General features: G+C 49.9%; 2 protein-coding genes across 2 annotated transcripts in view; one reads left to right on the top strand and one right to left on the bottom strand.

Annotated features, from left to right (window-relative positions):
* LOC148684683 (uncharacterized) overlaps positions 1-7,857 on the top strand; it is a 39,897-nt gene extending 32,040 nt beyond the window's left edge. Inside the window, exons 14-19 of the mRNA XM_088651917.1 lie at positions 442-628; positions 829-887; positions 1,338-1,484; positions 3,408-3,536; positions 4,937-5,113; positions 6,880-7,857. Of these exons, the coding sequence (XP_088508043.1) occupies positions 442-628; positions 829-887; positions 1,338-1,484; positions 3,408-3,536; positions 4,937-5,113; positions 6,880-7,134 (954 nt within the window). The 3' untranslated portion in view covers positions 7,135-7,857. The remainder of the gene's footprint in view (positions 1-441; positions 629-828; positions 888-1,337; positions 1,485-3,407; positions 3,537-4,936; positions 5,114-6,879) is intronic.
* Positions 7,858-10,213: 2,356 nt separating this feature from the next.
* Positions 10,214-20,150, bottom strand: LOC118077724 (interferon-induced protein with tetratricopeptide repeats 5-like). The gene is made up of 2 exons (XM_060279268.2): positions 19,788-20,150; positions 10,214-13,439 (listed from the first exon to the last, which is right to left on the bottom strand). The coding sequence occupies exons 1-2, from the start codon at positions 19,790-19,792 to the stop codon at positions 12,095-12,097; spliced, it is 1,350 nt and encodes a 449-aa protein (XP_060135251.1). The 5' UTR covers positions 19,793-20,150; the 3' UTR covers positions 10,214-12,094.
* Positions 20,151-21,955: the final 1,805 nt, after the last annotated feature.

The raw sequence follows: 21,955 nt of genomic DNA, 5'->3' as shown, positions 1-21,955 counted from the left end.
ATCAAAGGTGAATGCAGGTGAAAATACTTCTTTGTTACAAAGTGCAAAATTAGTTTTCAAAATGAAGTCTGGGCTCTGGCTTGAAAGAAGAAAGAGAGAGGAAGGGGAAAAGATAAAGATCTTTTGTCCTATTTTCTGCCACAGGGTGTAGGGAACACGACACCACACACGCCTGTCTTCTCCAGGAATAAAGGAACTCTGTGAGTCTTAAACTCTTCATAGGCTTATTTAGCAAACATAATGGTCATTTTGACTGCAGATTTTCGCAACCCCCTACCCTACCCTACTGCCCCAAGAGTGTTGCCCCATTGCCACTGCTGAAGCTATGTGTGGAATGGCAGAAGGTGCCAACTTGTCCTTTGCCGCAGGCAGCAAACTGTCTTGGACTGTCGCCAATCTGATACCCTCCCTGTCTTGATTCCTTTCTCTGCACCGCACCAGGACGGTGAAGTTGACACGAGTTCCACAGGCTCTATGATCTCTTCATTCTGGGAAGAGCCGGCTGCTTACTCTGAGGTGGACGGCGGCTCCAGGGCGATGGCAGGCAGCTCCCGCAGTGCGGCTTCAGAAGAGGCAAGTGGGCACCAGGTAAGGGAAATGCAGCCCTTGCTTTTATTGATCTCACGCCGTAAATTTTCTGTGTCAAGGAGGGAGAACATTTTTTGCCTGAGGGCCACATTCCCTCCTGCAGGGCCACATACTGGTGTGTGTGTGTGTATGTGTGTGTGTGTAGGCACAAAATTTGTCCATGCCCCACACAGCTACATGTTTTCTTTGCAAGGTAGGCTGATTTCTACAGCTCACCTGTCCCTTCTGCACTCCATCCAGGGAGGTTCAAAGTTGGGAGGAAGCGCTCGAGGAAGGGAGAGGTCTGGCCTGGGGAGAAAGTGGGGCAAGAGTATTTGGGGGATGGTTTTGTAAACCGTCAAGCTGTGCTCAGAATATCTGGAAGAAGGGCCGGTCCTGAGAGGAGGCAGAGGGAGACTGTGGCCTCAGGCGGCAGATGCTGAGCTTGTCCTCGGCCTCAGGTGGCAAAATGTCTTGAACCGGCCCTGTCTAGAAGGTCCCAGGTGTGTCATGGGTGGGCTAGAGCTACCAGCACAGCAGCAGCCAACACGGCAGCCTCCGGATCTTGCCGGACTACAACCCCCGTCCGCCCCAGCCAGCAGGCCCAATGGTTAGGCAAGACAGAGGCTGAGAGTCCGGCCAACATTTGGAGGGTGCGTTTGCTGCCCCTGTGCTGGTGGGGAGCTTTTCCTTTGGGGTGCGGAAGACCTTCCTGACTTGCCTTTGCCTTTGCACTCCCCCCACCTTGCCCCCCCCGCCCTTGCCCACAGCCTCCCCGCCCTCGCCCACCATGCCGGGAGAAGGCCTTTGTCTGGCTCTCCCGCCAGGAGAAGGAGGCGGCTCTGCGGCGCTTGGCGGAACTTCAGGCCGAGGGAGAACGTCGGCACCAGCGAGACAGGGAGCGACAGACCCTGCGGGTGAGACCAGGAGCATGGCAGGGAGGCAGTCGGGGGGGGGCTCCTCTCGTTCCGAACCCCGCACCCTTGAAATGCCCTGCTCAGGAGAGCATTATTATGGCTGTGCCCTCCGACAGCACAAAGCGCCAAACTCTGACTTGCTGCGCATGTGCACACACAGACCACCTCGTGTTTTGTCTGTGTAGGAAGGCGCCAGCTCTTCTTGACGCAGCCCTCCCCAACGTGGTGCCCACTGGGTGACTACGACTCCCGTCAGCCATGCTGGCTGGGTCTGGCAGGAGTCATAGCTCAGAATCTCTGGAGGGCACCAGGTTGGCGAAGGCTGCACTATCTATCCTGCGTCCTATCTGTGCACAGATCTACGTAGATAGTGTGGTGCAATGGTTAGAGCAGAAGCTCCCAAACATTTTAGGGCTGCCGCCCCCTTTGTTCCATGAACTCATCTCCAGTTATTCAGAATAGCATGACCCGCTAAGGAGGATAATAACTCAATAAATTTGAAAACGGTAACAATTGCACACTTATTCAAAGCCCAGCAAAAGCTGTTCTAATTAATACAACAAAATTGGTGAACTTGATCCCATGGTACCAGCTTTGGGGAATATAATAATAATAATAATAATAATAATAATAATAATAATAATAATAATAATACCTCGCCCATCTGACTGGGTTTCCCCAGCCACTCTGGGCAGCTTCCAGCAAAATATTAAAAACACAATAAAACATCAAACATTAAAAACTTCCCTAAACAGGGCTGCCTTCAGATGTCTTCTAAAAGTCAGTTAGTTGTTTATTTCCTTGACATCTGATGGGAGGGCATTCCACAGGGCGGGTGCCACCACCGAGAAGGCCCTCTGCCTGGTTCCCTGTAACCTCGCTTCTCACAGGGAGGGAACCGCCAGAAGGCCCTCGGCGCTGGATCTCAGTGTCCGGGCTGAATGACGGGGGGGAGACGCTCCTTCAGGTATACAGGACCGAGGCTGTTTAGGGCTTTAAAGGTCAGCACCAACACTTTCAATTGTGCTCAGAAACGTACTGGGAGCCAATGGAGATCTTTCAAGACCGGTGTTATGTGGTCTCGGCGGCCGCTCCCAGTCACTAGTCTACCTGCCGCATTCTGGATTAGTTGTAGTTTCCGGGTCACCTTCAAAGGTAGCCCCACGTAGAGCGCATTGCAGTAGTCCAAGCGGGAGATAACTAGAGCATGCACCACTCTGGCAAGACAGTCTGTGGGCAGGGAGGGTCTCATCCTGCGTACCAGATGGAGCTGGTAGACAGCTGCCCTGGACACAGAATGGCCCTGCGCCTCCATGGACAGCTGTGAGTCCATGGTTCCAGCTTTCAGGAATTCTTTACACCGCCAGCAACACCCTGCTTCCCCCTTGCCTCTCAGCACCCCTGTAGGTAATCCCTGATGCCCACCAGAGGGCGGTACCACTCACTTTGGGAGACCCACAAGTGTTTTAACTAGAACCTGCGAGACCAGGACTCAAATCTCCACTCAGCCATGTAGCTCCCTGGGTGGTCTTCAGGCCAATCACTGCCTCTCAGCTTAACCTACAGGGAAATCCATTCCACCTTGAGTTGCTTGGGGGGGGGATGTGGGATATCAATGTTGTGCGCGCGTTCTGGGGCTGGCTGATTGACTTGCCACCTGCCCCCTCAGAGAATGGGGGTTGATATAGAGGAGCCCCCTCACTCACAAACAAACCCATGGGGCTTGCATGATCTCGTTGTCTTATAACCGGGATTCCTGTATTGCGGGGGGTTGGGCTAGATGACCCCTGGGGGTCCCTTCCAACCCCATGATTCGGTGAATCTCATCCTTATTGCTGGAGATGGGGGAAAGTGGGCAGCTTGTGCCAGCTGGAGATGTAAACCACCGGGAAATGCTGAAACGAACCCTCTCTTCCTTTTCAGTTCCAAGAGAGGCTGTCCATCGCCAAGCACCGCAAATCTGAGGACGACCTTCTGGGAAGCAGTCCGGCGGAGTTCTGGCCTCTCCCATCAGAGTACGAGGGCCAGGTGAGGCCATTTCTCCAGGCTCAGGTCGGTTGTCTGTGGGTGCCAAGGTCATTTGAGAAATAATTATAATGATAATTTATTATTTATACCCCGTATAGTTGTGAAACATTTGCAAAATTTTAAAAAAATTAAAACAATTTCCCAATTCAGGGCTGCCTTCAGATGTCTTCTAAAAGCTATGTAGTTCTTTATCTACTTGACATATGAAGGGAGGGTCACAGAGCGGGTGCCACCACCGAGAAGGCCCTCTGCCTGGTTCCCTGTAACCTCACTTCTCGCAGGGAGGGAACCACCAGAAGGCCCTCAGAGCTCGACCTCAGTGTCCGCGATGGGGTGGAGACACTCTTTCAGGAATACTGGGCCGAGGCTGTTTAGGGCTTTAAAGCATCAACATTTTGAATTGTGCTTGGAAACGTACTGGGAGTCAATGTAGATCTTTCAGGACCGGTTTTGTATGGTCCCAGTGGCGGCTCCCAGTCACCAGTCTAGCTGCCGCATTCTGGATTAGTTGTAGTTTCCGGGTCACCTTCAAAGGTAGCCCCACGTAGAGCGCATTGCAGTAGTCCAAGCGGGAGATAACTAGAGCATGCACCACTCTGGCGAGACAGTCTGCAGGCAGGTAGGGTCTCAGCCTGCGTACCAGATGGAGCTGATAGACAGCTGCCCTGGACACAGAATTGACCTGCGCCTCCATGGACAGTTGTGAGTCAAAAATGACTCCCAGTCTACGCACCTTCAAAGGTAGCCCCACATTGGGACTAGTCCAAGCGGGAGATAACCAGAGCATGCACCACTCTGGCAAGACAGTCCGTAGGCAGGGAGGGTCTCATCCTGCATACTAGATGGAGCTGGTAGACAGCTGCCCTGGACACAGAATTGACCTGCGCCTCCATGGACAGTTGTGAGTCAAAAATGACTCCCAGGCTGCGCACCTGGTCCTTTAGTGCCACAGAGACCCCATTCAGGACCAGGGAGTCCCTCACACCCACCTGGGATTCTGTCTCTCTCTCCCCCCCTTCCGCCTCAGCCGCCGGCCATGGCGACAGCTCCAACACAATTGTCATTTTTATGGAGAACCCTTGAAACCAAATCCCCACATAAAGTGGAGTCATACTGCAAAGTGCCACATCAGAACTGCTTGCACCCTGCAGGAAATTAGAGGTCGCAGTGAGTCCAGAAATACCCGCCCACAGAGGAGGATGCCTGTTGTGTCTCTGCACGGTACAGGGGCTCTGCCTTCTGTCTCCTTCCCAGCAGCTCCTTCCCCATCTTAGCAGAAGATGTGACCTCGCTTCCGTCACTTCCAGTGCAGGCATGCAACTGAACCGCTCGCCCAGGAAAGAGTGTGCCTACCGCATCTCTGCATGGGCCCCTGTTCTGGGTTTTCCAACGTCAGGTTCTGGGACATTGTTTGGTTCTTGCAGATGCCTGGGCCATGTCTGCGTCCTAAGAGACGTCTCCTTGGCAGCTGTGAGGGGAACCAGTCTAACTTTGTGTTTTCCATTCCAGCAAGACCAGGCTGGACAGAAAACTGCAGTGAAACGTCATTTGGAGAAGGTGAAGCGAGAGCGGACCTATGTCATGCAGTCCAAGAGGGAGAGGTAAGGAGGGGGGGGGGAGAAACCAATATCCCCAGTTTAAGAAAGTGGAAAGTGTGCAGAAGAAGGCCAGCAAGATGATAAAATTGCCGATTGAGGGAGTTGGGGATGTTTAGCCTGGATACTGGATGTTTAACCTGCTGGCGCTGTGGTCTAAACCACAGAGCCTAGGGCTTGCCGATTGAAAGGTCAGAAGTTCAAATCCCCGCAACAGGGTGAGCTCCCGTTGCTCGGTCCCTGCTCCTGCCAACCTAGCAGTTCGAAAGCACGTCAAAGTGCAAGTAGATACCGCTCTGGCGGGAAGGTAAACGGTGTTTCCGTGCACTGCTCTGGTTTCACCAGAAGCGGCTTAGTTATCCTGGCCACATGACCAGGACAAACGCAGGCTCCCTCGGTCAGTAATGCGAGATGAGCGCCGTAACCCCAGAGTCGTTCGCGACTGGACTTAATGGTCAGGGGTCCCTTTACCTTTACCTTTAAAAGGGTACAGCTTCCATGTCATGTGGCCAGCATGACAAAGCTGCTTCTGGCAAACCAGAGCAGCGCACAGAAACACCGTTTACCTTCCCGCCGGAGCAGTCCCTATTTATCTACTTGCACTTTGATGTGCTTTCGAACTGCTAGATGGGCAGGAGCTGGGACCGAGCAACGGGAGCTCACCCCGTTGCAGGGATTCGAACTGCCGACCTTCTGATCAGCAAGCCCTAGACTCTGTGGTTTAACCCACAGCGCCACCTGGGCCCCACCTTTACCTTTAGCCTGGATAAAAGGAGACTGAGAGGAGATACGAGAGCCATTTTCAACTATCTCAAGGGCTGCCCTGCGGAAAAGAGGCTAGGACCTGAACCAATGGATTACAAGAAAGTATATTAAACATCAGGAAGAACTTTCTGGCAGTTCGAGCCATTCAGCACTGGAAAGCATGATCTCAGAAGGCGGTGGGCACCCCTTCCTTGGAGACCTTTGAGCAGAGGTTGGATGGCCACCTCTCCGGGATTCTTCAGTTGCGATTCCTGCATTGCAGGGGTTGGGCTAGATGTCCTTTGGGGGTTCCTCACAACCTCACAGATCTATGATTCTATGAAAGGTGCCCAGGCTAAAAATGCAGGAGCAGCCCAGCTGCTGGGTCAGATAAAGAGTCCGTCCAGCCTGGCGTCATTCTGGCAATCTATCAGCCTGTCCAAACCTGTCGCCCTCCGGAGGATTTGCACTACAGTTTCCGTCAGCCCCAGCCAGCGTGGGTGCAGAGCCCGCCGTGTCGGCTGAGGCTGCTAGGAATTATAGTCCAGACCACCTGGAGGGCACCAGGTTGGGGGAAGTTGCAAAGAAGCGAGAAACCAGGGGGGTGAGAGAAGCTTGAGATGCCATCTTTTGTTCCCCTTACACGAGAACGCCACCCCAAAGCATGCAAAGTGATGATTCTTTTCGAGCATGTGCAAAGTGCATGCCCCTCCCCCAGCCAGTAAACACTTCTGGGGCAAAGGTGGGAGCTCCCCAAGGCGCGGGGGGGGGAACCCAACTGAAAACCAGGCTACATCCCATTTGTCTGCGTGGAGTGTCGGACTAGGACCTTGGGAGACCAGGGTTTGAATCCCCACTGGGACACAAAGCTTGCTGCCTTGGGCATCAGCCCCCCTGCCACTCAGCCTTGAGTGGTTGTGGGGATTAAATGAAGAGGGGGAGAAACCTGCGCGGCAAACCTCAAACTCCTTGGAGAAAAAAAGGGGTGTGTGTAAATGCCACACGAGATCTCTCTCTCCATCCCGCAGGAACATGCTGCGATTCAAGGAGCTCCTGAACCCACTGGTGGCCGAAGGAGAGGAGATTCCCGAGCAAGAACAGCCTGGAGACATGTGAATAGAGCAGGAGGAGAACCTGCCCCTCGGATCCCCCCCCTGCCTGCTTTCCTTGGGGGGGGCCCACCTTTTCCATGTGTTTCTAAGTCTATTGCTATTTCAACTTTTCGAAAGCCTTCAATGGGTTTCCCTTTTGAAGCAAGAATACAGTGGTACCTCGGTTTATGAACACCATTGGTTCCGGAAGTCTGTTCATAAACTGAAGCGAACTTTCCCATTGAAAGTAATGGAAAGTGGATTAATCCGTTCCAGACGGGTCCACGGAGTACTCAACCTGAAGCGTACTTAACCCGAAGCATGGGTGTAATTGGTTCCGGAAGTCTGTTCATAAACTGAAGCGTTCATAAACTGAAGCGAACTTTCCCATTGAAAGTAATGGAAAGTGAATTAATCCGTTCCCGACGGGTCCGCGGCGTTCGTAAACCGAAAATTTGTAAACCGAGGTGTTCATAAACCGAGGTTCCACTGTATTGAGAGATCCCTTCAAGGGGTCTGACATGAGTCGCCATGAGGGAGGGGCGGCTACGTTTGGAAAGGTTAGCAGAGAGAATGAAAGAAGGGGAAAAGACAGAACTCACACAACCCTTTCTGGCCAAACTCCGAGGGATCGGGTCGGATGGTAAGGTTAAGAAGGAATAGGAAAACCCCACAACTCGATCTGGGCAGACTCCGAGGGATCAAATTGGGGAGGATAGAAAAGAATTTTTGGTTGCTGCGGTTCGAGGAGTCTGCCCACTACCCGTGTCCCCCTGTTATACTCACTTCGCAAGCTCGCTGTCCATCCTTTCGGGAGCCCGATTAAAAAAAAAAAATTTTTAAAAATTGAATCACCACTCACGACCCGATCTGGACAAACTTCGAGGGATTGGTCGGAGGGCAAGAAAACAACCCCCCCCCCAAGCCGGATGGATCAGTGTTGCTTTTCTTGGTTGGTCCAGCAGAGAATCCCAGTTAGAACTAGGAACTGGGTCAGCTGGGGAACGGGATCCCCCCCCCCCCCGTAAGAGGCTGGGTGCGCTCTGGGCTTACCGATCCTCAGAACCCCCAATTCCTGGTAAAACCGATCCCTCCTGGCTGGCTCATCAATTGAAACAAGAATATTGAGGGGTCCTTTCAAGGGGTTAAGGAAGACTGGACCTTCGGAGAGAGCATACCTTTTAAGGTTCAAATCGATTGGGAAATGAACAGAGACCGGGTTATACAAAAGCAAAGTGGCTATAAGCCTGGTCTTTATTAACTGTTGCTACAGGGTGCTCACTGCCACACACAGGAGGCAGGAGGGAACCAGGACAAAGGTCTGCAAGCCCTTATATAGACTTTTGAATTGCCCACCCTGGAGCCCAAGACCACCCCTCCATACATCATACGTACATACGAGAAGGGGCGGACTACAACAGAAATCTGGAAGAGAGAAAATGGTTTGGAATATGTTTTAATAAATTCCCACAAATTCCAAATAAAGTTCCAATACATAACAATTTTTTTCCAATAATAGATAATAATAATAATAATAATAATAATAATAATAATAATAATAATAAATTATCAACTTTCCATTCCATTTTTTGTGATGTTTTCCCTTCCCCCTTTGACCTGCCCCCTTTGACTTTTGACTTGCCGTGTTGGACTCTCCTTCCTTGGAGGCTTTTAAGCAGAGGTTGGCTGGCCCTCTGTCATGGATCATTTGGCTGAGATTCCTGCAATGCAGCAGGGGGTTGGACTGGATGCCCTCGGGATCCCTCCTGACTCTTAAGATTCTATGATTCTAAGCATCCGAGTTGGCTTGCCTTAACAAGCACGCTTTTAGCAGGGGCCAGAAAAAGTACAGCGAAAATGCCGCCTGCTTGATGTCAAATGGCAGGGAGTTCCACAGTGCCCCGTAATAGGGCCAGTTCCACCTACTGAAGCAGTCGATTGGGCTCCGATGGGTTTGGGCGGTCACATAGGCAAACAAGCATCAATGGCTGTTCCGGAAGAAGACTGCTAGCTGGGTGGCAGTTTCCTGGGAAAGTCCCCCTTTTCCTAAAGGTTAGGTTCCAAGTTGTCCTCCCTCCTGCAGTTCCCTGGTCTACAAACCCAGGTGGGATGAGAGGAACCAGGAGGAACAGGGTGGTCCTCAACTTGGAATTTAAAATTTGGCCAGCCGATCAGGAGCCTCAGGTCTAGGAGCCGAACATGGCCCCTCTAGATCCTTTGGCTCCCTTCCCTCCCTTCAAAATCTTACACTCCTATGTTCTTTGCCCTTCCAATAGGGTCTTCATGGTTCTGGGTGGCGCAAGAGGAGAGACGGCAGCTGCTTGCAGCCTTCACACAGGGGCATCTGGGGGGGGGCACAGCAAGAAGGGGTGCTGGATGAGATGGTCTCATCTGTGGGACGTGATCCATGAGAGGCAGTCAAGTACAACATTCCTGGTAATGCTAGAGAAGACATGCGAGGGAATGTTTGGTCCAGCCAGCTGAAACTTCCTGTTCCTCCTTGCTGGAGCATCCTTCCTTCTGCATGTGATAGAAGGTGGGTGTGACCTTACCTGTCCAGGTAACAAAAGGATGAGTCACACAGCACACCTCTCTCTTTTTCACTTCTTCGTTTGACCAGCTTTTAGCTAGGACTGCTTTGCTAGCTCTCAGCTAGCAGGAGCACTGGGATTATTCCCCCATATGGAGTAGATCAACATGTAAATATTTGTAACCAAGTCTGGCTTCAGGAATCCAACTGTGAACTGATGTGACTAAACTTTTCTTATTGACTTTGAATAAGATTGTGGTGTCTTTATTCTTTTAAGAGGGATTCAAGGGAACTTACCAGGAACGTACAATTCAATCTGAGACAGATTGAATTGTATAATAGTGAGAGGCTCACACGAGCCTGCAACCAGATATCTGCTGTGCATGTAAAAAGGGGGATGTAAACTCTGCTAAGGAACTTGCTAGTGCAAGTTAGGAAGGATATTAATAAACAATATATCCTCTCCTGCCACCCTGAGCATTCCCAAAATCATCTGGCACTGCAGGGCTCCGCTAAAGGTTTCCTGGTTCTCTTGAACAAGCCTTGCTGAAATCTGTGGGTGCCGAGCAAGACAACGGCAGGCTTGAGACTGGTACAGGGAAACTTCCCGAAACATGGCTCTCTTCCCATGTCCCCCCTGGTGTTTGTTGTGCAGCTGAGACACAGCAGAGTCTCAGTGCAAGCACCCCCTGTGGCATTTCAACCCCTGAAGTATAATACCGGTAATAATAATAATAATAATAATAATAATAATAAATTTTATTTATTTCCCGCCCTCCCCAGTCGAAACCAAGCTCAGGGTGGCTGACACCAGTAAAATTACAATAAGACGTAAAAGAAAGAAAAACAATTAATTAAAATACGGGTTAAAATACAGTTAAAATTTTAAAATTTTAAATGCAGCCTCATTTTAAAGTAGCCCAAATCTAAACCATAAGGGAGGAAAACATAGGGGTCAGACTGAGTCCACCCCAAAGGCCAGGCAGAACAGCTCTGTCTTCAGGCCCTGCAGAAAGATGTCAAATCCTGCAGGGCTCTGGTCTCCTGTGAGAGAGCGTTCCACCAAGTTGGGGCCAGTACTGAAAAGGCCCTGGCCCTACTTGAGACCAATCTAACCACCTTATGGCCCAGGAAAATTGGGGAAATTATGGTTCAAAATTGGGAAAGGAGTACAACAAGGCTGTATATTGTCTACCTGCTTATTTAAATTATATGCAGAATTCATCATGCGAAAGGCTGGACTAGATGAATCCCAAACCGGAATTAAGATTGCCGGAAGAAATATCAACAACCTCAGATATGCAGATGACACAACCTTAATGGCAGAAAGTGAGGAGGAATTAAAGAACCTTTTAATGAGGGTGAAAGAGGAGAGCGCAAAATATGGTCTGAAGCTCAACATCAAAAAAACCAAGATCATGGCCACTGGTCCCATCACCTCCTGGAAAATAGAAGGGGAAGAAATGGAGGCAGTGAGAGATTTTACTTTCTTGGACTCCTTGATCACTGCAGATGGTGACAGCAGTCACGAAATTAAAAGACGCCTGCTTCTTGGGAGAAAAGCAATGACAAACCTAGACAGCATCTTAAAAAGCAGAGACATCACCTTGCCGACAAAGGTCCGTATAGTTAAAGCTATGGTTTTCCCAGTAGTGATGTATGGAAGTGAGAGCTGGACCATAAAGAAGGCTGATCGCCGAAGAATTGATGCTTTTGAATTATGGTGCTGGAGGAGACTCTTGAGAGTCCCATGGACTGCAAGAAGATCAAACCTCTCCATTCTGAAGGAAATCAGCCCAGAGTGCTCACTGGAAGGACAGATTGTGAAGCTGAGGCTCCAAGACTTTGGCCACCTCATGAGAAGAGAAGACTCCCTGGAAAAGACCCTGATGTTGGGAAAGATTGAGCGCACTAGGAGAAGGGGACGACAGAGGACGAGATGGTTGGACAGTGTTCTCGAAGCTACCAACATGAGTTTGACCAAACTGCGGGAGGCAGTGGAAGACAGGAGTGTCTGGCGTGCTCTGGTCCATGGGGTCATGAAGAGTCGGACACAACTAAACGACTAAACAACAACAACAACACGTTTCCAAGCACAATTTAAAGTGTTGGTGCTGACCTTTAAAGCCATAAACAGCCTTGGTCCAGTATACCTGAAGGAGCATCTCCACCTCCATTGTTCTACCTGGGCACTGAGGTCCAGCGGCGAGAGCCTTCTGGTGGTTGCCTCGCTACGAGAAGCCAAGTTACAGGGAACCAGGCAGAGGGCCTTCTCGGTAGTGGCACCCACCCGGTGGAACGCCCTCCCACCAGAGGTCAAAGAGAACAACAATTACCAGACCTTTAGAAGGCATCTTAAGGCAGCCCTGTTTAGGGAGGCTTTTAATGTTTGGTGGATTTCTGTATTTTAATGTTTTGTTGGAAGCTGCCCAGAGTGGCTGGGGGAACCCAGCCAGATGGGCGGGGTATAAATAATAAATTTTATTATTATTATTATTATTATTATTATTATTATTATTATTATTATTATCCAGGGGCTCTGAGGCTGCAGGAAGAGCCAAAACTGGAAGGAAAGAGCCACAACTCCCTGCCTCTTTGCAAATGTGTGTGTATGAAGGTCTTTCACTGCTGTCTATTCTTTTGCCAGAAACCCCTTTGCCACCATCCGCCCTGTTGAAGCCCCGTTTCTTTAAGGAAGCTGTAGACCGCTCTTGCTTGGTCCATTTCTCCGTCTTCCCTGAACATACTCGCCAGCTTCTTCAGGCAAATTTCCAGCTGCTTCCTGTCAGATGCATGGTCTCCGGGGATCCTGGCAGCCGCCTGGTACATCTCTAGGGCCTGACTCTTCATCCCCTTCTTGTGGAGGAGGAAATCCCCCCAGTGTATGTAGATCGACTGCTGGCATCTCTTGCTGGCTCCCGGGAGCTCCTCCATCAGGTTCACGTAGATCTCTTCCTCGTAAGCCGGCGACCTCTCGCCGTAAACCTTCGCCAGCTCCAGCCGGGGGAAGATGGAAAAAGGATCCTTCTCCAGAGAGCGCTTGAAGCTCTCGATGGCAGCCTCGACGGCTTCTTCTCTGACATCGCCTGGACGTCTCCCCAACTGCTTCAGGTAGCACAGGCCAAGGTTGTGGTGTGGGAGATGGTAGCCGGGATCTAGGGTGATGGCCTTCTTCAGAATGGAAATGGCAAGGGGAAGGGATTGTGGCTTGTACAGCTTGGAGATGTATCGGAGGACTTCGGGGTTCACGCTCTCCCGGGCAACATTGTCCGCAAGGCAGAGCGCTCTTTCCGTGTCCACAACATTAAGTGCCCGAGCCAAATAAGCTTTGGCTTCATAGTTCTGTGGCTGGCGAGCAACGACTTCTTCCAGCAACTTCTGGGCTTCTTCCCGTTGTTCAGCATTAGAGGAATGAGTCCAGGAGGCAAAAACGGAGACGGCCAGTCCAGCCTGGTACTCCTCATTGGACTCTTCCACCTCCAGCGCCTTCCGAAAACATTCTGCGGCCTCATCCCCGTTCCGGAAGCCCCCGGCCAGGAGGGACCAGCCTTTCTGAGCCTGGATTTCGGGGATCATCGCAGAATAAGCCTCTGGGCTGGCCAAGGACCGGCAGATGTCATGGATGCGTCCCAGGTAGAGGTCCACCATGTCATAATTGACCAAGCGGTAGTAGACCCAGGCGTAGCTGCCGTAGGTCACCAGGGCCTGGCGGGAGAAGTTGGCAGGGTGGTCCTGCTTCAGAGCCCCCTCTGCTTCTCGGAGGCTGCCCAGGGCCTCCTCGTAGTTCCCCTGCAGGTGCTGGAGGTAGGCCCTCATGGCAAGGTAGGCGCCTCGATTGCGGTGTGGGGTGTGCTGGGCCTTTGGGGCCAGAACCTGTAGGATGTGCACTGCATCCACCTTGTCCTTGATCTCGAAATCCCAGGTGAAATGGCACTGCAAGCTCTCCAGCTTTGACCTCAGGGGTCGGCTGCAGAGGGAAGACGCAGGGAAGGAGGGAGACAGAGAGATTGAGAAAGTATGAGCGACACTCGTGAAATGATATACAGTCGTACCTCAGCTCCCGAACGCCTTGGGAGTCAAACATTTTGGCTCCCGAAAGATCGAAAACTGGAAGTGAGTGTTCCAGTTTTCAAACGTTCTTCCTGCAGCCAATCGGAAGCCACGCTTTGGAAGTCGAATGTTTTGGATGTCAAACAGACTTCCGGAATGGATTCTGTTCCAAGGACCGACTGTATAATGAATTGGGGGGAAATGATTAAAAGTACCTTTCAAAAAAAAACACAAACCAACCAGAGTCCTTTTTGTTGGGGATAATTCAGAGAGAAATTCCTAGGTATCAAAAAAGGCTATTTATGTATGCTACAACTGCGGCCCGGGGTTTGCTAGCCCAAATATGGAAAACGAGCGAAGTCACAACCAAAGGAGAATGGCAACTTAATATAAAGTTACCAGATTTTTTCTTTTTTTAAAAAACATAATTTTTATTGATTTTACAAATTACAAAAGATGGTACATACATAAACACCTTTTCCACCTTCTTCCCACCCCCCTCCATGGGTCCTCCCCTGCCACAGAAGTATCCCACGCAGGTGAACAGTCGGAAGTGGTCCATTTTATGATTGGGTTTCTGTCCTCCTCCCCCTCCCCTGCCCCCGAAGCCCCCCCCCTGCCACCAGGGAGCTCCAGTGAACCAGGGCAGTACGCAGGAGTTCATCCATCCAACCATCTATTGTCATACCAAAAAAAATACAAAAAGAGAAAAAGAGAAAAAAGAGAAGAAAAAAAAGACAAAAAGGAAAAAAGACAAAAACAAAAAAAAAATTCATCATAATTGTTAAATTCATAATTGTTAAACCATATTTTGTGGGCTTCCCCACCCTCCCCCCTTCCCCGGTTTTCCTCCCTTATTTATCATCTTCAACAGTTTCATAGTTCATATTTTATAACATACACCTTTATATCTTATACCACTTTTAAACTAACTATTATCATTTTCGCCTAATGTCCAATCACTGAAAAATCAAACTCCCATTTTTTCTTCCCGTGCCTAATTTTTACCCCCTCTATAGGCCTCCATATTTTCACCTTTTTCCAGAATCAATTCACTTTTTAAACCTATAACTATTCCCAAACTAACCTTACACCCCCCGAGTACCGGCTCCACCCCACCAATCCAGCAAGTTCCATAGTCAGCAGTCCAGTTATAATCCTATTAACCCATCCTTACAATCACAACTTCACTTTCCCTTCACCCCACCCCCTGTTTACAGTCTTTTGCCATCCAGGCCTCCCTATCAGACCCCTGAGCTTCTTCTCTTCTCTGCTTAATTTTTCCTTCTTCCCTGTGGTCATTCTGGAGTTCCAGTAAATCCAATCGTGCCCCCCTCGAAGGGGAGGCACTCCATCCAACTTTTTGTAGAGTAAAATCATCATTTTTTTCGTGGTGAGCTTCATTTTGTGTTAAATCATCACAGTCCTCATCTTCATCTTTTCCTTCCAAATCACAATCACCATCATTGTCATTCTCACATTCGTCTTCTTCAGTTTCAAAAGCTTCATCTTCTAAGAAATCATATTCTGCCATCACCATCTGGAATTGTTGCTGTAACTCTTGCCGTTGTGTCTCCTCTTGACATAGTTCTATTCTTGCTTCCCACATTAAGGTCAAAACAGTCCGCTGAAACTCAGGCGGGTACCTTTTTGTTGACATAGTTCAGTCCTGTCAAGGTCAAAACTTGTCACATGGGGTGGAATATGATCGCAGTCTATTTTCTCGACTCCATTTTAACAAGCTGGCTGCATTCTTAAAAATAAAGTTCGAACTCACATTTCAAAAGCATATAGACCAAAAAAGAATTTCCAAAAAGTCCAGAGATAAAGATAGAAATAAAATTTAACTATAAATCCTGATCAGCTCACTGGGTTGTCTGGGCTGCCGGCTCCCGAGGAAAAGAAAGGTCTTTCTTAGTCTTAACCTCTTTCTGCAGGGCATTCACAACCACAGTCTCTCTCCCCTTTTACCCTGCGTTTAGGGGAGATTCTCTTTGATGCCTTTGAGGAATCCTTTTAAGTTAAAATCTTCTGTTTACGGCTTCGGGTTTCTGTTTACTGTCTCTTATGTTACCGTAGGGGGGGGTGGCTTCCTCTTTTCCCCTCTCTCCCAGGTCCAAATTGTTGCCTTAATTTACATTCCAAAGAATCCAAATTACTCACAGTCTATTCATTTGCTGAATGTTCTTGGAAGAATTGGCCACCTCCACTTCCCAGACTCGCAGCTTCGCGCTCTCAGAGCAGCAGTGTCAGCCTGTCCGCCGCGGTTCACCTCCTCGCTCTCAGGGGCTTAAACAAAGCCGATCCGGGGAGGAGAGAGCCCGCTTTTGGCGCCGCCAGGCAAAATCCGTCCCCAAAAAGCTCGATTTGGGGCTTTTAAGGAGGTTTCGCTTCGCTGGAACGATTCCCTCCACCTCTGAAGCGCCGAGGTCCGCTCCGCTGAGCGGACCCCCGTCTGAGCAAGATGGCGTGGTCAACCGGAAGCCTCAAGTTACCAGATTTTTTCAATTAATCTGAGGACACTTTTCAATTTCCTACTAAATAGACGGATTTTGTCAGGGGACTGATTTGGAAATCCGGGGGCTGTCCCTGGGAAACGGTGATGTCTGGTAACCTTAAACTTAAATTAATGGAATACACACAGCTTGCAGATTTGACATACAGAATAAGAGAACTGGAAGAACATACGTTTAGAGAAGATTGGGAAATATTTACTGATTATATGGGTGAAAATTGTGCACATTTAAAAACGCTGGCAGCATTAAGATAAATTCAACAGTGCAAATAAGTTTTGATGGTGTAACAATGGAATACAGTACTGAATGGTTTAGGTCATTTAAAATATGCAGGGATGCACGGTAGGCAAAACGAACCACAGAAAGAGAGGAAGGGAAGTCCTTGCTTTGAGGTTGTTAAAGTTGAATATCTTGAAATGTAAGTTAGAAAAATCTAATAAAAACTGTAAATAAAAAAAGAGACAGAAAGGGTGAAGGGGTCCTGCAGGCAGGCAGTTCTTTGCTCAAAAGGGCTCAGAGGATTTAGGATTTAGACTTGGGTGTGACCGGAATGTGGCCTCTTGCCAAAAAGGAAGGCTCACACCTGTTGCCCCGCCCACTTTTACATCTAGACCCCGCCCACTTTACGCTCTGCATCAAGGCCCCACCCATTCTTACCTCTAGGTCCCGCCCACCCAGAGCAGGTGCTTCCTCCTACTCTCTAGATTTGGCCATAGAGTGCCAGAATAACAGCTCCGTCAGTAGACCATGAGACTCTTGATCTCAGGGTTGTGGGTTCGAGCCCCACGTTGAGTAAAAGATCCCTGCATGGACTAGATGACCCATGGGACCCCTTCCAACTGTACAGTTCTGCGGACCTATCTCCAGCCCTACCTGGAGATGTCATCTGGGGACCAAAGAATTTTAGAGTTGCAGAAGACCCCGAGGGTCATCTATAGGGCCGCCTTACCCATTGGCCATAGTGGTGCAGGGCGCCAAGGTGCTGGGCTCTCAGGGGCGTCAGGCCGGGAGTCTGGGACCCGAGAGTTGGAGTCTAGAGAAGCGGCCGCGGTGGTGAACGATGGCTGGGGGAGGCCCCAGGACCCCCCAAGGCCTTGCCGCCCCGCACTCCACCAGAAACAGCGCCCGGCAAGGCTGAGCACGAGGCTGGCGGCAAGAGTTCCCAGCGCCTTCCTCTGCCATGTTTGCCCTTGCTGGGCCTGGTCTTGGCGCTGGTGGCGGCCATGCTGGCCGCGAAGTACTATCGGGACTTGGAGGTGGCCCAGCGGCAGGTACCAGCGGAGATGCTGGAAGTCAGGGCTGCTTGGGGCGGCAGCGAAGGCGAGAATGAGCGGGGTTGGGCTGGTCTCATGTGGCTGAGAAGTTGGCGGGCAAAATATAATAATAATAATAATAATAATAATAATAATAATAATAATAATAATAATAATTTGTTATTTATACCCCGCCCATCTGGCTGGGTTTCCCCAGCCACTCTGGGCGGCTTCCAACAGAAATATTAAAATACACTAATTTCTTAAAGATTTAAAGCTTCCCTAAACAGGGGGGAAAGGCATTTCGAGGGTGCCTGCATTTGGGGAGCCTTTTTGTTTTGCAATCTGTGTATAGTGCAGCCCCAGAGCTGCCTGTTCAGAAAGGAAGCCTCATGACTTGTAAAGTGTGTATCGCATTGCAACTTCAAAGTGCCGTCCTCTCCCAAGTCATGTGTGGGATTTTTCAGCAGGATATATCAGTGAATAGGCTGGTAGCCTGAGGTTTGCAATCGTCCATGTGCTTGGGAGCAAGTCCGCTTGAATCCCCACGCGGTGCACTTCTGCGTAGACATGCATACGCTTGCAATGTAAATATACCTCACGTAGCATTTAATGAATGTAGGCAATTAACAGCCACAGAGAGGGGATGGCCGTCATTGCACATCTTCCGTAACACTAGTCCTCCAATGAAGCACAATGGTGGGAGATTCATAGGCACAAATTTATTCACCCCGTACAATCCAGATGTTGCTGAACTACAACTCCCACCAACCCAAGCCATCGGATATGGGGGCTGGTAGCAGCTGATGAGAATTGTAGTCCAACAACATAATACGGGGTGTGCCACAATATCTGCCCTTGCGGTACATAGTTAAACTATGAGATTTGTTGCCACAAGATGTGATGATGGCTACAGGCTTGGCTGATGTTAACAGGATGTGTGTGACATGAACATGAAAGTTCTGTTGTGGCTATTAGCTATAACAGCCACCTAGAAACCTAGAAACCATAAAGAAGGCTGATCGCCGAAGAATTGATGCTTTTGAATTCTGGTGCTGGAGGAGACTCTTGAGAGTCCCATGGGCTGCAAGAAGATCAAACCTATCCATTCTGAAGGAAATGAGCCCTGAGTGCTCACTGGAAGGACAGATCCTGAAGCTGAGGCTCCAAGACTTTGGCCACCTCATGAGAAGAGAAGACTCCCTGGAAAAGACCCTGATGTTGGGAAAGATTGAGGGCAATAGGAGAAGGGGACGACAGAGGACAAGATGGTTGGACAGTGTTCTCGAAGCTACGAACATGAGTCTGACCAAACTGCGGGAGGCAGTGCAAGACAGGAGTGCCTGGCGTGCTATGGTCCATGGGGTCACGAAGAGTCGGACACGACTAAACGACTAAACAACAACAAGAAACCTCTGTGTTTGTAGGCAGTATGTATCTGAATTCCGGTTGCTGGGGTGGCTGTCTTGTCATGGTTGTGGGCTTCCTAGAGTATCTGGTGTGTGATGCAGAAGTGGATTTAAGTATTTCCAAGTGGGAAGTGCCAGGCGCTGCCCAGGAATTCGAGGAGAACAAAAGTCCTTTGGGGGTTTTTAAGCAGGGGTTGGATGGCCATCTGTCATGGATGCTTTAGTTGAGATTCCTGCATTGCAGGGGGTTGGACTAGATGACTCTTGGGGTCCCTTTCAACTCCACAATTCTATGATCTCCAGTGCCACAGGCAGCATGCCTCTGAGACTGTGTGCACACCATACTTCAAAGCACATTTAAAGTGTGCACGCACTACCAGAATCTTGGGAACTGAAGGATGCTTGAAAATGCGGCTCTGATGTGTAAACTACAGTTAACAGGATTCATTGGGTGGGAGGGTGCTACAGGGAAAAATTACTGGTGCTTCTTTTCCTAAATACTCTGAATGGGGTACATCACGAGGTGCCTGGCTTCGCTCAGTTGCAGACGCCTCGGGCTGGTCTGTTGTCCTGGGCAGGGGGCGGGCGGATCTTCTGCATGCAAAGCAGGTGCTCTAACCATTGAGCCACAGCTGCTGCTCTCCTGATGTCGCGGGGCTCCAGCTCCCGTTGCCCCTGGCCCTTGGCCATGCTGGCTGCTGAAGCTGGGGTCCAGCAACATCCAACTTGCATTGCAGGGAGTAGGCTATGCTTGGGGGGGGGGGTTCCCCTCCTCCCATCTCTCCCATTCTTCCTAAACATTAGGAAGAACTTCCTGACAGTAAGAGCTGTTCGGCAGTGGAATTTGCTGCCAAGGAGTGTGGTGGAGTCTCCTTCTTTTGGAGGTCTTTAAGCAGAGGCTTGACAGGCATATGTCAAGAATGCTTGGCAGGGGGTTGGACTGGATGGCCCTTGTGGTCTCTTCCAACTCTATGATTCTATTATTCTATGATTCATTCTAGGATTCTAACTCCAGCTGCACAAAATGCAGAACGGGAGGTCTTTAAGCAGCAGGAGGAGCCTGATCTACGCAGGAGTCACTGCTTACCTCATTTTTCCTTTCCCGGAGAGGAGGTTGAATTTCGCAGGAAGCAAACTTTCCCTCGCCAGTGGTCCAGCAGTCTGCAGGAAGCTACCTCTGTCAGCAAACCTTTGCCTCGCTCTCTCAATTTATATAGCAACGCAGTGAGTCCACTCCGGCAGAATAGAAACCGAACCTCAAAAGAGATTCGTTTCTTGCTTCTGGAGAGGAATGTTGCTTGGCTGCTCGGAAAGCCTCCAAGCGCAACATTTAAGCCGGCCACTCGCGGAAATGAATAAATCACGGTTTAAACGGGGGGGCCATAAGGCAAAATTGTACCTGCAAATGATGCGAGGCTCCTCCCGGCTCATTTTGCTTTCCATCGTTGCCTGCTCGCGCCCCCGTCCGCTCCCCGGTCCCCCCCCCCACGCACCCCCCAGGCTCTCCTTCCCATCCCGATCCCATGTCCAGAAGGTCGGGAGGGATCGGTAATCCACACTCCTTGCAAGGTCTCCTCAACTCCGCAGTGGAGCATTCTGAGCCAAACAGTTGCCTCCGAGCCTCTGCCAGGCTTTGCAGAATTACGTAGCTAGTTTCTCTTTTTCTCCCAATTCCAGGCATGTCTACTTGGAAGTAAGCCCCAGGCTGGCCACAGAGGAGAAACCTGCAAGGGGGGGGGAGGTTCCAAGGGTGAGGGGCATGGCTGCGTTCTTGTTACAGAGCACCCAGACAACGATGCCCACCTTGGGCTGAAAACTTGGCAGGTGCTAGTCAAAGGCCTCCCTCCTTGAGTCTCCATTTCAGTGCAGCGCCTTAAAAGCTGCCCAGGCTGCAGGCTGGAGTTTTGTGGCATTGCGAATAAGTGTGTTAAGCTTTTCGATGAACCCCCTTTGAGGTTGCAAATAAAGGTTTGTGGTGCAGTGGTCTAAAGTTAACCACCGAGCCTCTTGGACTTCCCGATCGGAAGGTCGGCAGTTCGAATCCCTGTGATGGGGTGAGCTGCCGTTGCCCTGTCCCAGCTCCTGCCAACCTAGCAGTCCGAAAATCACCAGCGCAAGTAGATAAATAGGTACACACACATCTAAATATATCAACCATGTGTCTGAAATAGTATGGGAGAGCAATCCCGAAGCCATTTTGACTCTCCCAGTGACCTGAGATATTCCTCTGCAGTAAGGGAGGCAAATATTTGCTTGCAAATCCAGTCTTAAGGGCGTAATTGCGTATGAATAGGGTGAGCCTGTGGATTCAAACAAAATAAAACATTCCTTCCAATAGCACCTTAGAAACCAACTAAGTTTGTCATTGGTATGGCATGTGGATTCAGGAACTAAAGTATTAACCATCACAAAAGAATGGGCAGGCTGCCCAGGCAATGCAATCAGTGATCATTATCAGGTATCCTGGCAAACAGGAATCTATGATTAAAAAATAATAATTTTAAATAATCCAGTAGCACAATAGGGACCAACTAAGTTGTTCTGGGTATAAGCCAGGCATCCCCAAACTGCGGCCGTCCAGATGTTTTGGCCTACAACTCCCATGATCCCTAGCTAACAGGACCAGTGGTCGGGGAAGATGGGAATTGTAGTCCAAAACATCTGGAGGGCCGAAGTTTGGGGATGCCTGGTATAAGCTTTCATGTGCATGTTCTGTTATACCCCAAACAATGGGTGGCACTGTGGGTTAGTCATGCTGGCCACATGACCTGGAAAAACTGTCTGCGGACAAACGCCGGCTCCCTCAGCCTGTAAAGCGAGATGAGCGCCACAACCCCAGAGTCGTTTGTGACTGGACTTAATTGTCAGGGGTCCCTTTACCCTTTACCTTTAAGGTGCTACTGGACAGTTTTTTTTATTTTGGGGGGGAAGGATTTTGCAGATCAACACAGCTACCTACCTGAATTCTTCGAAGAAGAAGAAGAAGAAGAAGAAGAAGAAGAAGAAGAAGAAGAAGAAGAAGAGGAGGAGGAGGAGGAGGAGCTTGGATTTGATATCCTGCTTTACCACTACCTGAAGGAGCCTCAAAGTGGCTAACATTCTCCTTTCCCTTCCTCCCCCACAACAAACACTCTGTGAGGTGAGTGAGGCTGAGAGACTTCAGAGAAGTGTGACTAGCCCAAGGTCACCCAGCAGCTGCATGTGGAAGAGCAGAGACGCGAACCTGGTTCCCCAGATTACGAGTCTACCGCTCTT

The sequence above is a fragment of the Zootoca vivipara genome, chromosome 9 (genome assembly GCF_965207765.1).
Source record: "Zootoca vivipara chromosome 9, rZooViv2.hap1.1, whole genome shotgun sequence".
Lineage (NCBI taxonomy): Eukaryota > Metazoa > Chordata > Lepidosauria > Squamata > Lacertidae > Zootoca > Zootoca vivipara.
Note: the sequence above shows the minus strand (reverse complement) of the source record. Positions and strands in the feature narration are given on the sequence as shown.